This window comes from Crotalus tigris, unplaced genomic scaffold (assembly GCF_016545835.1).
Source record: "Crotalus tigris isolate CLP2741 ecotype Arizona unplaced genomic scaffold, ASM1654583v1 scf7180000020943.996319, whole genome shotgun sequence".
NCBI classification, from domain to species: domain Eukaryota; kingdom Metazoa; phylum Chordata; class Lepidosauria; order Squamata; family Viperidae; genus Crotalus; species Crotalus tigris.
This window is the reverse complement of record NW_024098271.1, coordinates 27524-40777: the sequence shown is the minus strand read 5'-3', so window position 1 is coordinate 40777 and position 13254 is coordinate 27524. Positions and strand designations below refer to the sequence as shown.

Below are 13254 nucleotides of genomic sequence, written 5' to 3'. Positions count from 1 at the left end.
CTTTTAGGGCTATTTTCCTATAACATAAAATCACTGTACTGTATATCTTACATTTGAATAAATTTCCATTGCAATAAATCAGTATTTGATTCTTAAATGATATGTCTCTGTATTACAAAAAATGATGTCTCTGTTACACCGAATATCTTATTAGTATATGATTGATTGATTATGTGCTGTTATGTGATTATGTGCTGTTATATGATTATGTGATGTCTTTGCTTAGCAATCACAAAGATTTTCTCTAATATAATAATATATATCACATTATATTAAGTACCTGAACCAAGCACTTTAAAAAAACAAAATATGTGATTCAGATTTTGTAGGGTTTTTTTTTTTGTAATAATGGGGCATATCTTTTTAGTCTATCAAAAATGGCTAAAAGACTTGTCTAGTCCAAGGGTCCCCAATCCCCAGTCCATGGACCAGTACCAGGCTGCAGCATGCCAGCAACCACTCTGCACAAACAAGGAAAGCCCCATCCACAGGCAGCACGCAAAACCATGCCCCCTCCGGACTGTGGAAAAACCTCTCTCCACGTAACCGGTCCCTGGTGCCCAAAAGGTTGGGAAGCTTTGGTCTAGTCAATTAGTTGGAGAAATACTGCCAACTTCTTGGCCTTTGAATTGGTTTTTGATTTATTAGATTTATTTTTGTGATACATGAGATGTGAGACCATTAATAAGGAAATTTGTTATAACCTCTCTGCCCTTGGGAATAATTCCCGTTAATCATATTGGGATGATTTTGAGGCTTTTTAATTTAAATATTAAAGGAATTGTCCGAACTCAGTTTTTGAAATGCTATGCTGTACTTGCTTTCCAGCTTAATTGCATTGTCTAGTTTATATGAATGGGAAAATAATAAATGTTATGTGTTAACTCATATAGTAATATAATAATATATATTATTATATAGTACTATATTTAATAATTAATAATATATTTAGTAATATAATATATTTAGTTATTGATTTGTAGCAATTTCTGAATTTAAAAAAAGCCAGTATTTGTTGAGCTAATTTAACAAAGTGATGCATAGAATGAAAGTAATACATATTAAATGTGTAAATATATCTTTCCTAAAGTTATATCCTATTTTCATCTTTCTAGAAAACTGAAGCTTCTGATAATATGTGCACTAACCAGTTTTGTCGGTTAGAAAAATACAAATCCAATAAGGATTCCTATGAGGTAAATCTTTTACTTAGTCATTTGGAGCCAGATAGTATTTGGACTTCCCTCTGGTTATTACTGTAAACCAACAGACTTTTGATTTAACAAAGAAAACAAAAATAAATCCATTCCCAGATGTTTAGTGACTTTGTAAAAGTTGTTTTTAATTGATAGCCATAAAGGTTGAATGAATGAGATTTATAAAATGTTTTGCTCCAAAAAATATCATATCATGTAATATCAATCATCTATATCCACTATATCTTTAGCCACTTCTTTCATTGTATGCGGAATAGTGGTTATCAAGATTTACAAGGCATAAAATAATTTTAAAGGGGAAAACTAATGGGAGGGAGGACATTTATTCCAAAATAGTCCAATAACAATTCAGTGACACGCAATGTTAGAGGGCAATAAAGTGACAACTGATGAAAAAAACATTGGGAAATAATGAGTAAGTAGTCAGCTTTTTAAATATTTGTGTGTAATTTTGAATTATATTGATGCAAGTAAAAAGCAGCCCTACATTGATAAAATATATTTTTAAAATATGATATTGCCACTTAAAAGTTAGTCTAAGCTTCTGTATAGATTAGAAATAAACATAGTTTCTCTCTGGCAACAGTCCAGAAGTGCACTTCTCTTTCTGCTTCATTTTTCCTGAGGAGAGGAATTTAGTAGAATCTGCCCTTCTTTTCCTAGCTCTCTCTCCTACCTCAATCTGACTATTGCCATTAAAATGCAGCTCCCAGCACTTGCAGAGAGAATAAATTTCAGATTGCTGCAATAGACCTAATAATATGGCGAAGTTGCCAAAATTGTTTTAAATACTCAGGCAATTAGACATTGTTGCTTTACCTTTTTCTGCACGTAATTGTCCTTGCCATAAAACAGAACAAAAAATAACAGCACAGCCCCTAGGTATTGAAAAAAATTACAATTAATAGAACAACATAACAAAATAAAAAAGTATTTTGGTCATAAAAGGTTTGAATCCTTGTTCTTGAAAAAAAGTTTTCGTTGTATGTCATATCCTACTTCAGTGCCAATTTTGTTATTAGTGCGTACTAACTAGAGGCTTTTAGGGTCCTAAGGTTCTTCCATTTATTTTGAAAAGTATTCTTCAACCATTACACACAAAATGTCCTTTTAACTTGCATTTATAGACACCCTGTTGTGATTTGTGAACAGCTATTCTGAACATAAGAGATGCTTGAAAGTGCATCTGTGTATTACCATGGAGATGGAGGCAGACATCATGTAGAGTTCTGCAGTACCTTGCCATAAAACCAAAAACTGCAGAAAATGCAAAGGGAAACCCTTTTCAGTAGTCCTCACTGGCTTAACTTAAAGGGCTTCCTGGGTGAGCCATTATCTTTCTTTTCCATATGTGAAAGAAATCGACTCATATCACAAATTGATCATGAGGATGGATTAGATAAAGATTATAAGTATGCAGTAGCAAGTAGACTTACAGTATATACTGCTTCATAGTGCTTTACAGCCCTCTCTTAAGCAATGCTATTGAAAGGTGCAATGTAAAATACTGTTAATAATACTGTCGAAGGTCTATTTACTACTTTCAATATTATTTTTGAAACCTGTTCTCTGCAGGGCAGCTTTTCAAAAGTTTTTGAAAATAAGTTTTTCTAGAAAGTAGCAACTCCTCAATAATGGGACCATGTGACTCCATTGCAATAGCAGCTGCACTGGTTCAACCAGTTCAGAGCAGTATTGTCTGCTTTTAACAGTCTGTGTTTGGCACCAAATTATTTGGACAGCCACTTCCCATTCAAAATACTCTGCTTGTTGAGAAATACTTCTCATATGTGCATGTGCAGGTTGTTAAAAAAAAACCCAAGAAAGACATAATAGCAGTCTACAAATATTTAAAAGAGTATATCACATGCACGAAGTAATGAATCTATATTGAAACTAAAGGTAGGATGTTGTTGTTAGTTGCAAAGTCGTGTCCGACCCATCGCAACCCCATGGACAACGTTCCTCCAGGCCTTCCTGTCCTTGACCATCTTCTGGAGTCCATTTAAGCTCACGCCTACTGCTTCAGTGACTCCATCCAGCCACCTCATTCTCTGTTGTCCCATTCTTCTATTGCCCTCAATCTTTTCCAGCATTAGGCTCTTCTCCAGTGAGTCCTTCCTTCTCATTAGGTGGCCAAAGTACTTGAGTTTCAACTTCAGGATCTGGCCTTCTAAAGAGCAGTCGGGGTTGATCTCCTCTAGGACTGACCGGTTTGATCGCCTTGCAGTCCAGGGACTCGCAGGAGTCTTCTCCAACACCATAGTTCAAAGGCCTCAATTCTTTTGTGCTCAGCCTTTCTTGTGGTCCAACTTTCACAGCCATACATTGCAACTGGGAAAACCATGGCCTTGACTATACGTACTTTTTGTGGCAGGGTGATGTCTCTGCTTTTTAGTATGCTGTCTAGATTTGCCATAGCTTTTCTCCCCAGGAGCAAGCGTCTTTTAATTTCTTGGCTGCAGTCCCCATCTGTAGTGATCTTGGAACCCAGGAAAATAAAATCTGTCACTATTTCCATTTCTTCGCTATCTATTTGCCAGGAATTGAGAGGGCCAGATGCCATGATCTTAGTTTTCTTAATGTTGAGTTTCAAGCCTACTTTTGCACTCTCCTTCACCCGCATCAAGAGGCTCTTTAGTTCCTCTTCACTTTCTGCCATTAGAGTGGACAGTACCAAAAAGCAAAAGAAAAAAAAGTTAGGATAGGGACCAAATTATTGATATGAAAAGGCTTAAATATAGGGAGAATTTCCTGATGATTAAAGCTATTAAGTGGGAGAACAATCTACTTAGATCTAGAGTAGACTTCCTCCGCTGGAATTTTGCCAACAGGTTGCAAAACCATGTCTCTAGGCTGGCTTAGTAGATTTCTGCATGAGCAGGAAATTGGCCCAGATCACTTAGAAATGTGGCAAACATATTTTCTTGGCAAACTTGAAAAAGGGGAAAATCTGAAAGAGGTCCATAAAAATTGTTTTTGTTTATAATTTTGTTTTACTAAGGACAATTCATGAGCAAAACCAAGAAAAGCTTTCCCACAATGCATATTCAAATAAAAATTTCTAAAATCAAACACTATATATATTTATTTTTAAAAAACAATTCAATTTCTATATTTTTCATATGAATACGAAACACTGCATTAAATCGTACCATTAGTATAGTAAAAGTTAAATGACCAAAATAATGGACAAAAGTGAGTTTTTGAAAAATAAATCTAAAAGACAATTTTAAGAGGATCTTGAATAAGTACTGTACTTGCGGTTCTAATTAGTTCTAGTTTTATTTTTGTTTTTGTAAATTTTGCCACTCTCATTTGTTGTGGGCTATTTAGAAATATTTAGATAACTTTAACATGTTTTAAAATAAATAAATGTAGTCAGTTCCTGCAAATGAAAAATATTCTTTCTAACTGAGGCTTTGAAAGGTTCTTAACATCATTTTGATGTGATCAAGAAAGCTACAGACATGATATATTTATCGCCATTGATAAGTAACTTTTTGAACTCTAGATGTTGCTTTTAAAACTTTTTAATCCTTCTGAAGTGCCTCTGACAAACCATTTTTATGTGTGCCTTAAATTTGAAGGACAAAAAAACCAAGGAGCAAGAAGCAAAAGGTGACCTTACTCATCCATTTCTGAAGAAATCTGAGAAAAGTCTACCAACATACAAAGAGCCTTCCTCCTGCCTTACAACGCAGATGCAAAACAAAAAGTCTCTGCTAAGTGATCGAAGAGCAAGTCATGGAGGATTGCCTGAAAGAGGTATGTGTTGGTCGTAGCATTTCCCAGACTATGGGACTTTTACTATTTGAAGGGTAACTATTTGTACTCTGTTCAACGTTTAGGTGTGCCCTCAGTCCCAAAATAGTTATACCCTTGTCACTGGGTAGTCAGAAGTATGCACAAAGGACTAGTGGCACTTTGTAAATTGAATTTTTGTTATGGTATTATATTTTCATATTCATGAATTGGGTTTTAATATTGGCCAGCCCCAAGTCCTTCCATAAAGCTTTTTTCTCACCCTTATTAAGCAAGTTCTCAATTAAAGCTTGCATTCTGTGAGGGGATGGGGGTTAAAAAAAACTAATCTCCCCTAGTGGTTTTTCATTTGATGCTTTCTGCATTACATCATAGATTCTCCTAGTAATTTGAATCCTTTCTATGAAGGAGCAACGGGCAAGGTGGGCTGTGTCACCTCCTACTCTCTGGAATACCTTGAAATTCAGCAACCAGTTCCAAGAACCCCAAGACTTGGGAAACGGCAAGATTCACCTCAACAAGAGCCCTCAAGTCCTGGCAGTCAGACTTTGGATTCTCCTTTGATTCTGAACATTGTACATTCTTTTGAAACTGGTGATCGAGAGGATCAGATAGACCAAGTCTCTCCATCTCATCAGTATCAAATGCTTAGCTCACCAGTAAATTTTGGTCGAAGAAGTTCCAGTGAAAGAACACTGTCTCCCCTCTTGCAGCCTGGGGGCACTTCTCCCAGTCCCACTAAAAGTCCAGGGCACCCCACTCAACTTTCATTTACATATGATGAAAAAAGCAGCTCTTTCAAAGAGGAAGCTGTCTCTCCAACGCAGCTGAATGTCTCCAATCCTTTGGGGAGCCCTAATTGTGTGAAAAGTAGAGGCCGATTCCCCATGATGGGCATTGGACAGATGATGAGGAAAAGGAATCAGTCAGTGGGATCTCCCACAGAAAAGTCTCTGGAAGCAAGAATGCCTCAGTTGCAACAAATGAGCCCCACACAAATTTCATTCAGTATCACAGATCCTATAAATGGCCAGTGCTGAGCCATTTTAAAAACCTCAAATTATTTAGTGCTGATTTTGGAAACCCTTCCATCGAAACTTACATTCACTTTTTTTTCTGTACAGTTTGTCATTGTATCTAATAAGATAATCAAAAGCCCAACTATCGTGGCATTTGCTCATGCAGTTGACAAAAAGATAAGTATGTTAAGTGATGTAAAGTGGTTTTTAAAACCTACATAATCTCACATAGGTAGCGTTTGGCTGTATTCTTATATTATCTATATAAATATATATGTAAACAAGAACACTCCAGGTTAACAACATGATTAAATGTTGAAATATTAATTGGCTAGAATGCTACTTTTACTTCTGAAGCTATGATTCTGAATTTGTGCTTTTCTGACACCAGTGTTATTCACCTCATGGAGAGGAAGAAAAAAATGTACCTTTTCCCCCTCTTTCTCAGACAAATTTGTCTTCTTAGGTACATCCAGGAGAAAAAAGAAATGTAGCAAAAAGAACTTGGAATAAAAACACAAAGTTACACAGAATGAAACATAGGGGAAAAAAGCAATTTTTACTGTATCTTAAGTATTACATCACTTAAAATCTGTATTTTTTCTAAAGAGAAGGCTGATTTTCAAAGAGATGCTACTGAACAGAGATACAATCATCTTAAAATAAGGAAATCTGTTTTCAGTTTTTATTTTCATCATGAGACTAGCCATACTTTTAAAAAGGCTTATCTTTTTTGTATAGTTGTACTATTTTGGTGAAACTGTCCATAGAAAAGCTATGTAATTTCCGTTTTAGTAAAACAGTGTTAAATATACTTGAAATTGTTGCTGGAAGACTTTGCACTGTATTAAGAGGATGTGAACCATGAACATATCAGTTAGCCATTTACAAAAGTAATGATCGGAAATTTAGTTGAGTATAAAAAAAAAATCAACAATATCATAAACCAGAAAGGCTAACTTTTGTGAAAAGCAAATATTTTCTGTATTTTGCAGTTCTTTTTTTTTCCACAGTTTTAAAAAATGTCAACATAAGCAAATAGGCTTCTGTGCAAATATTTGGCTGAATTGTTGATCATAATAAAAAAATTAGCCTGGCACAACAGCAGATTATCACTAATAATGTGTACTTTCCCTCTTTGAGCATGACAATATGGGGATGATAATATCTGACAAATCAGAACTAAGTATTTATTCTGATACTTGATCTTTCTGACATGTTAAGAAAGGCCAACAGCTTCCAGGAGAAAGCGGCTTATTTAGCTTCAAGACTGGGCAAGCATCTAGAGCCATAGTGCTCCTTTTAAGTGAGTGAAGTTGTTCTCATATGGATGAGCACATCAAGATGAAAGCACTACAGCTCATTTTTTATTCCAAAGGTGGTGGTGTGCAGGAGTAAAAAGATACTCCCTTGTACAGGAAGATCTCCATAATTACTATCATAGCTGTAAGGTAGCACTGTATCCAGCTGCAAGCCCAGTCACTGGGATCAGCTGTCTTAAATGGCTGACAAGTGATGATGCCTGTCCTTTTGGGAGTACACAACTGGCCACAAAGGGAAACTTTTGATAATTACTGGTCACAAAGGGAAACTTCGATGATTAGATGTTAGTCTGTATGGAGAAAATTCTCTATAAAGAACAAAGTAGTAGTTGAGAAAAATTTTAAGTTCTGTCCCTGATTGGCAACATTTCTGAGCATTAGAATATTTTCCCTCAATGAATACACTTTCTTTCCACCTTTTGTGTCCACACATGCCATCTAGGATTTTATTTATTTATTTATATTCCACCTTTATTGTTTTTTTTATAAATAACTCAAAACAATGAACACATCTGCTACTACTGCCTCCTCCTAAAATCTGAATTTACTAAAATTACAATTAAATCTGCTTTTCATGTTCTCAAGAAAGAACAGAATGAAAGCAAGCTGTACTTCAGTGAACTGCTTTTGGTCAGAGCCAGGGTTGGAAATATTTCAGAAAAAAAGTTTCCGTATGTCCAAACCACATATTTTATTCCCCATCATATATAGAAAAGTTCAGTAGGGCTAATAATAAAATCAGAGAAATGCCAATATTCTTTGCTTTCCTCATATAGTCACCACTGTCTGGGCAACTTTATTGGGCAAAATGATTACAGCCCTGCCAGTTTCCCACAAGCAAAGTTAATGAGGAAGCCAGCAGGGAAGATTGCAAGTCACTCTTTCTGCTTTTTCTCCCAAGGAGCTTTGCCTCAACACCCTCTCTGCAGCATGTACACACACTCGCACACACCGCAGCACCCCTCTAGCTCACAGGCACTTGAACAGCACCACACCGAGCCCTTCCAGCCCACACAGTCTTGGATGGTACCACAATAACAGCTTCCCAACCTGCACACACCCATTGCAGCCCCCCCCCCCGCCTTGCTCTAGAGAAAACTCACCCACCACCCCAGCTGCTTCTGAGCTACCTTGGACTTGAAACTTCCAGCTAGTTTCTCGATCAACTTTGCTTGTGAGAAGCAGTAGGAAATTGCAAGTCACAGTCACATGAGGTCCTCTCTTTGTTGTTGTTGTTAGTTGCGAAGTTGCGTCCGACTCATCGCGACCCCATGGACAACGTTCCTCCAGGCCTTCCTGTCTTCAACCATCTTCTGGAGTCTATTTAAGCTCACACCTACTGCTTCAGTGACTCCATCCAGCCACCTCATTCTCTGTCGTCCCATTCTTCTATTGCCCCAATCTTTCCCAGCATTAGACCCTTCTCCAGGGAGTCCTTCCTTCTCATTAGGTGGCCAAAGTATTTGAGTTTCAACTTCAGGATCTGGCCTTCTAAAGAGCAGTTGGGGTTGATCTCCTCTAGGACTAACCAGTTTGATCACCTTGCAGTCCAGGGGACTCACAGGAGTCTTCTCCAGCACCATAGTTCAAAGGCCTCAATTCTTTGTTGCTCAGCCTTTCTCATGGTCCAAATTTCACAGCCATACATTGCAACTGGGACAAGATGATGTCTCTGTTAGGTCCTCTCTTAGTGATCCACAATTTTTGTTTAAGAACAGTAATAGGGACTCCTGGGATTGTTGTCACTAAGAAATGTCGTGTGATGTCTGCTTTATAACCACATCGCCTAGCAATGGAAATTCTGGTCCCAATTATTGCCATTAAGTGAGGACTATACTTTCTCCCCTATAGGCCTTTTCCATGAACAAAGGCTGCATTTCCCATTTGTAAAACAGATTACAATTCAACAGAGCAAGAATATAAACAAAGAAGCGCTTTCCTGCAACGGGATTATGGTAGCTTTTGTAAAATGCATTATAAATACGTGTAATATCAGAATGAATAAAGTGTTGCTGGTCTAATATTGAAGTATTGTTACATGAATATTTCATGTATACAACTCTATACATAATTTTGCTTACTAGTTGCTTCCTAAGAATGCTTGCCAATAGAACACAGATATGTATTCATTCATTCTTTCATGTTATATATATATATATATATATATATATATATAACGAAGTCCCATTCGTCATCTTCAGGCTGGTATTTTCAGCTTCATGCTTCGAGCAGCAATTTGTGTGTGTGTATATATATATATATATGTGTGTGTGTGTGTGTGTGTGTGTGTGTGTGTGTATGTATGTATGTGTGTGTGTGTGTGTATACACACACACACACACACACATATATATATATATATATATATATATATATATATATATATATACACGAAATCTATGCTAAAGGGAAAAATGTATGAATCCAGCTTGAGGCAAAGTTGTAGAGTGCATTTTATCTCACATTCAAACTTCACGGTGTTTGTTTCCATGCCTCACTTGGAAAAATTCACAGGACTCACTGGAATTCTGCCTTCATATTTTTAATTCACTGATAACTGATCTCGCACAATGGTGAGCAGAAAGAATTTGAGGCTTTTTCGTGCATTTGTTACTAATTTCAAAATTCAGTCTTCCCATTCAGCTATTCTATAGTGGCCTACAGCACTGTAAAGAATGTTGTGCAAGCTGCTAGGCAAATATAATCAGTTCCATGTGGACAAGTGCATGGAGTTGAGGAGGGGAGTTCTAAAACCTTACCCGTTTTTCATGAAGAAAGAGGTAAGCCGTGTACTTCATAGAGGATTGGTAGCTGAAGGACCTGAGCTGGTGGGCAATTTGAAACAGAAAGTGAGTGGGAATTCTGTCTTCACTTATGCATTTGCTTGGGAGTGAGCAATAAGCTGAAAGTGTGAGCTCCAGATCACCTAATATCACGCTAAAAGCATTTGAGTTATGCAGTTGGTGAAAACCATGTATAATTATAATGGAATGTATAGTAGTAATAGATTAGTTTACTAGTGTAATTAGAATTATTCTACTATTATAATGGGTGCCTAATGATACAGCAGAGCTCCATGACAAAATTTAAAAATTATATATCAAAATTTATTCTGAGGGTTACAATCGCAAAAAAATCAGAGATGCCAAAATAAAAAGGTATATATAATATTTTCGTTAACTCCTATTGTTGTCTACTATTTCATAACTAATTTCAGTTGTACTTTCAGTTCTAATATGAAGGGGTTTATTCATCTGGTTTATACTGGCACTCAGGCCCATTCATGATTTTTTGGCAATTGACAATATGATCATTTTGAGTCAGTTTCTCCTAGAAAGTCATATTTAAAATTCCAGTTCTGCCGTTCAGTTTAATTCATGCTATTAAACTTTCAATAAGTTGAGCTTGTTGAAAATGGTTTCTCTATCACAAAGCTAGCCACTTTAAACAATCAGCTTACTACATGTAGCAGCCATTGTGCTGTTGTGATTAAGATGGCCACTAACATGGAAGGACATACATATTAACTGAGCAAATAGGAAACGGAGTTAAAATGTTGCTCAATCTGTGGCAAAAATAGAAATATTATAAATATCAACACAGAGAATAAGCTGGAGCCCAGCCCTGACACTCAAGTATTATTTGTATTTTGAACTCATTGGTTGTTCTTGGTTAATATAACTTTCTGCAACATGGTTCCTCCCAAAGACCTTATGGGTAGGATTTATGGGATTTATAATCTCAAAGACATCAAAGTGAGGCTGCTTTAGAAACTTGCTGATATTTTCATGGCTTAGAGAAAACCCTGGTCTCCAGACTATATCAGTTTGTCTCACAAAGGCTCTAGAACTTTGTAGTTTGGGAAAATACCGTATGAGGACAAAAAAGGTTTCTGGAAGCCAACATCAGGGAGGGAGAAATGGCAACTGTTAAAAGAACAGGGACATATCTGTATTAGACCAGAACAAAGGGCAGTTAGTTTTCCACAAAGATAGTCTCACAAGGAAAGTACAAAGAAAATAGTAACTGCAGATGTTCCTTAATGAAATTCAGAGGTGGTGGGGGGGGGGAAATTTCTGACTAACAACTGTTGTTAGCCTTACTCCTTGTGAAGATTTTTAATCCCCTTTTCAGGGTTGTGCAAATCCTTTCCAGTAATGTCTTCTAGTAACAAATACCCCACTTTGATTATGTGGTGACATCACAAGACTGTCTTATTTATTCTCAATCTTCCATGTTAGCATTTTGAAAGAAAAATAGATATGCATTTTACATAATTTTACACAATACCTTTATTGTGGCTTTTCTAAACTTAAAAGCAAAAATAATGTAATCTCAACTCTTCAAATATTGCTGCGGTCTTTTTATGATTATTGCTTGTTTCTGTATATTTTGTTAGTGTAACGTCCTTTTTTAAGATGTGGCAACCAAAACTATTCTTAATAATCACAATTACATTTATTAGCCACTGATACTTTTTTTTTTTGCAATTGGTACTATATTAAACAAGATTTCTTCCAACTCTGAAATAATCTGCTGGCGCTGACCTTTTCTTCTTCCACCTTTTGCACCATATTGCAAAGCCACCCACCCTATCGCAAAGCCTTCTTCTTCTTGTAAGGCTAAATTTAGTTGGGAAAAGAAGCCTTCTTCTTCCTTTTCAGATCAGTTTCCTGCCTTCTAGGTATCTATCTAAGCAATGCCCTCTGAACTCAACAGCTTAAACATTTACTAGAGACAGGCTGCTACAGTGGATTCTGGTTAATAGAGATATGCAGGCATGGCTTCCTGGATCTCACTGAGTAGGTGGTCTAACAGATTATAAGCCTCTAGAACAGTGGTTCTCAACCTTTCTAATGCCGCGACCCCATAATACAGTTCCCATGTTGTGGTGACTCCCAACCACTTATACATCACTGGGTGCCAGGGGCGTGGCCAAAGTAAAGAGGGGAAAATGGTGGACAGCCTTGTTTGGCGACCCCCGTGAAATGGTCGTTCGACCCCAAATGGGGTCCCGACCCACAAGTTGAGAACCACTGCTCTAGAATATCTTTTGAATGAACTCAGTCCTGGCAGACAGACACTGCCTGAATGTGAATACAGTAAACCATCAGTTTAGTGGACTAATGTGGGAAGTATTGTCTTTTAAATGGGATTTTATGCATGTTTATTTTATGTATTTTTACATTTTATGCATACATATAAATAACACATAGGATTTTATATATTGTGCTATTTATTTATATATTGTATTAAAATGTACTTTAATTTCATTGTGATCATATATATATATATATATATATATATATGTAATAGTAATAATAATAATAATGATAAAGTTGGAAGGGACGTTGAAGGTCATCTAGTCCAACCCCCTGCTCAGGCAGGAAACCCTATACCATTTCGGACAAATGGCTGTCCAGTCTCTTCTTTAAAACCTCCAGTGTTGGAGCATTCACCGCTTCTGGAGGCAGGTTGTTCCACTGGTTAATTGTTCTAACTGTCAGGAAGTTTCTCCTTAGTTCTAGGTTGCTTCTCTCCTTGATTAGTTTCCACCTGTTGCTTCTTGTCCTGCCTTCAGGCACCTTGGAGAATAGCTTGACACCCTCTTCTTTGTGGCAGCCCCTGAGATATTGGAACACTGCTATCAAGTCCCCCCTCGTCCTTCTCTTCATTAAACTAGACATACCCAATTCCAGCAGCCATTCCTTATATGCTTTAGCTTCCAGTCCCCTAATCATCTTTGTTGCTCTTCTCTGTACTCTTTCTAGGGTCTCAACATCTTTTTTACATCGTGGTGACCAAAACTGGATACAATATTCCAAGTGTGGCCTTACCAAGGCATTGTAAAGTGGTATTAACACTTCACGTGATCTTGATTCTATCCCTCTGTTAATGCAGCCTAGCACTGTGTTGGCCTTTTTGGCAGCT

At 36.9% G+C, this 13254-nt stretch overlaps 1 protein-coding gene across 5 annotated transcripts in view; it reads left to right on the top strand.

Moving 5' to 3' along the window:
• The window catches only part of HUNK (hormonally up-regulated Neu-associated kinase), a 60623-nt gene extending 52411 nt beyond the window's left edge, over positions 1-8212 (top strand). For 3 of the 5 annotated variants that reach the window (XM_039368888.1, XM_039368886.1, XM_039368889.1), the window contains exons 8-10: positions 1116-1196; positions 4808-4985; positions 5358-8212. In XM_039368888.1, coding sequence (XP_039224822.1) covers positions 1116-1196; positions 4808-4985; positions 5358-6022 — 924 coding nt within the window. In that variant the 3' untranslated portion in view covers positions 6023-8212. The remainder of the gene's footprint in view (positions 1-1115; positions 1197-4807; positions 4986-5357) is intronic. The other 2 variants (XM_039368887.1, XM_039368885.1) reach the window with 2 other exon arrangements.
• The last annotated feature ends 5042 nt before the right edge of the window (positions 8213-13254 follow it).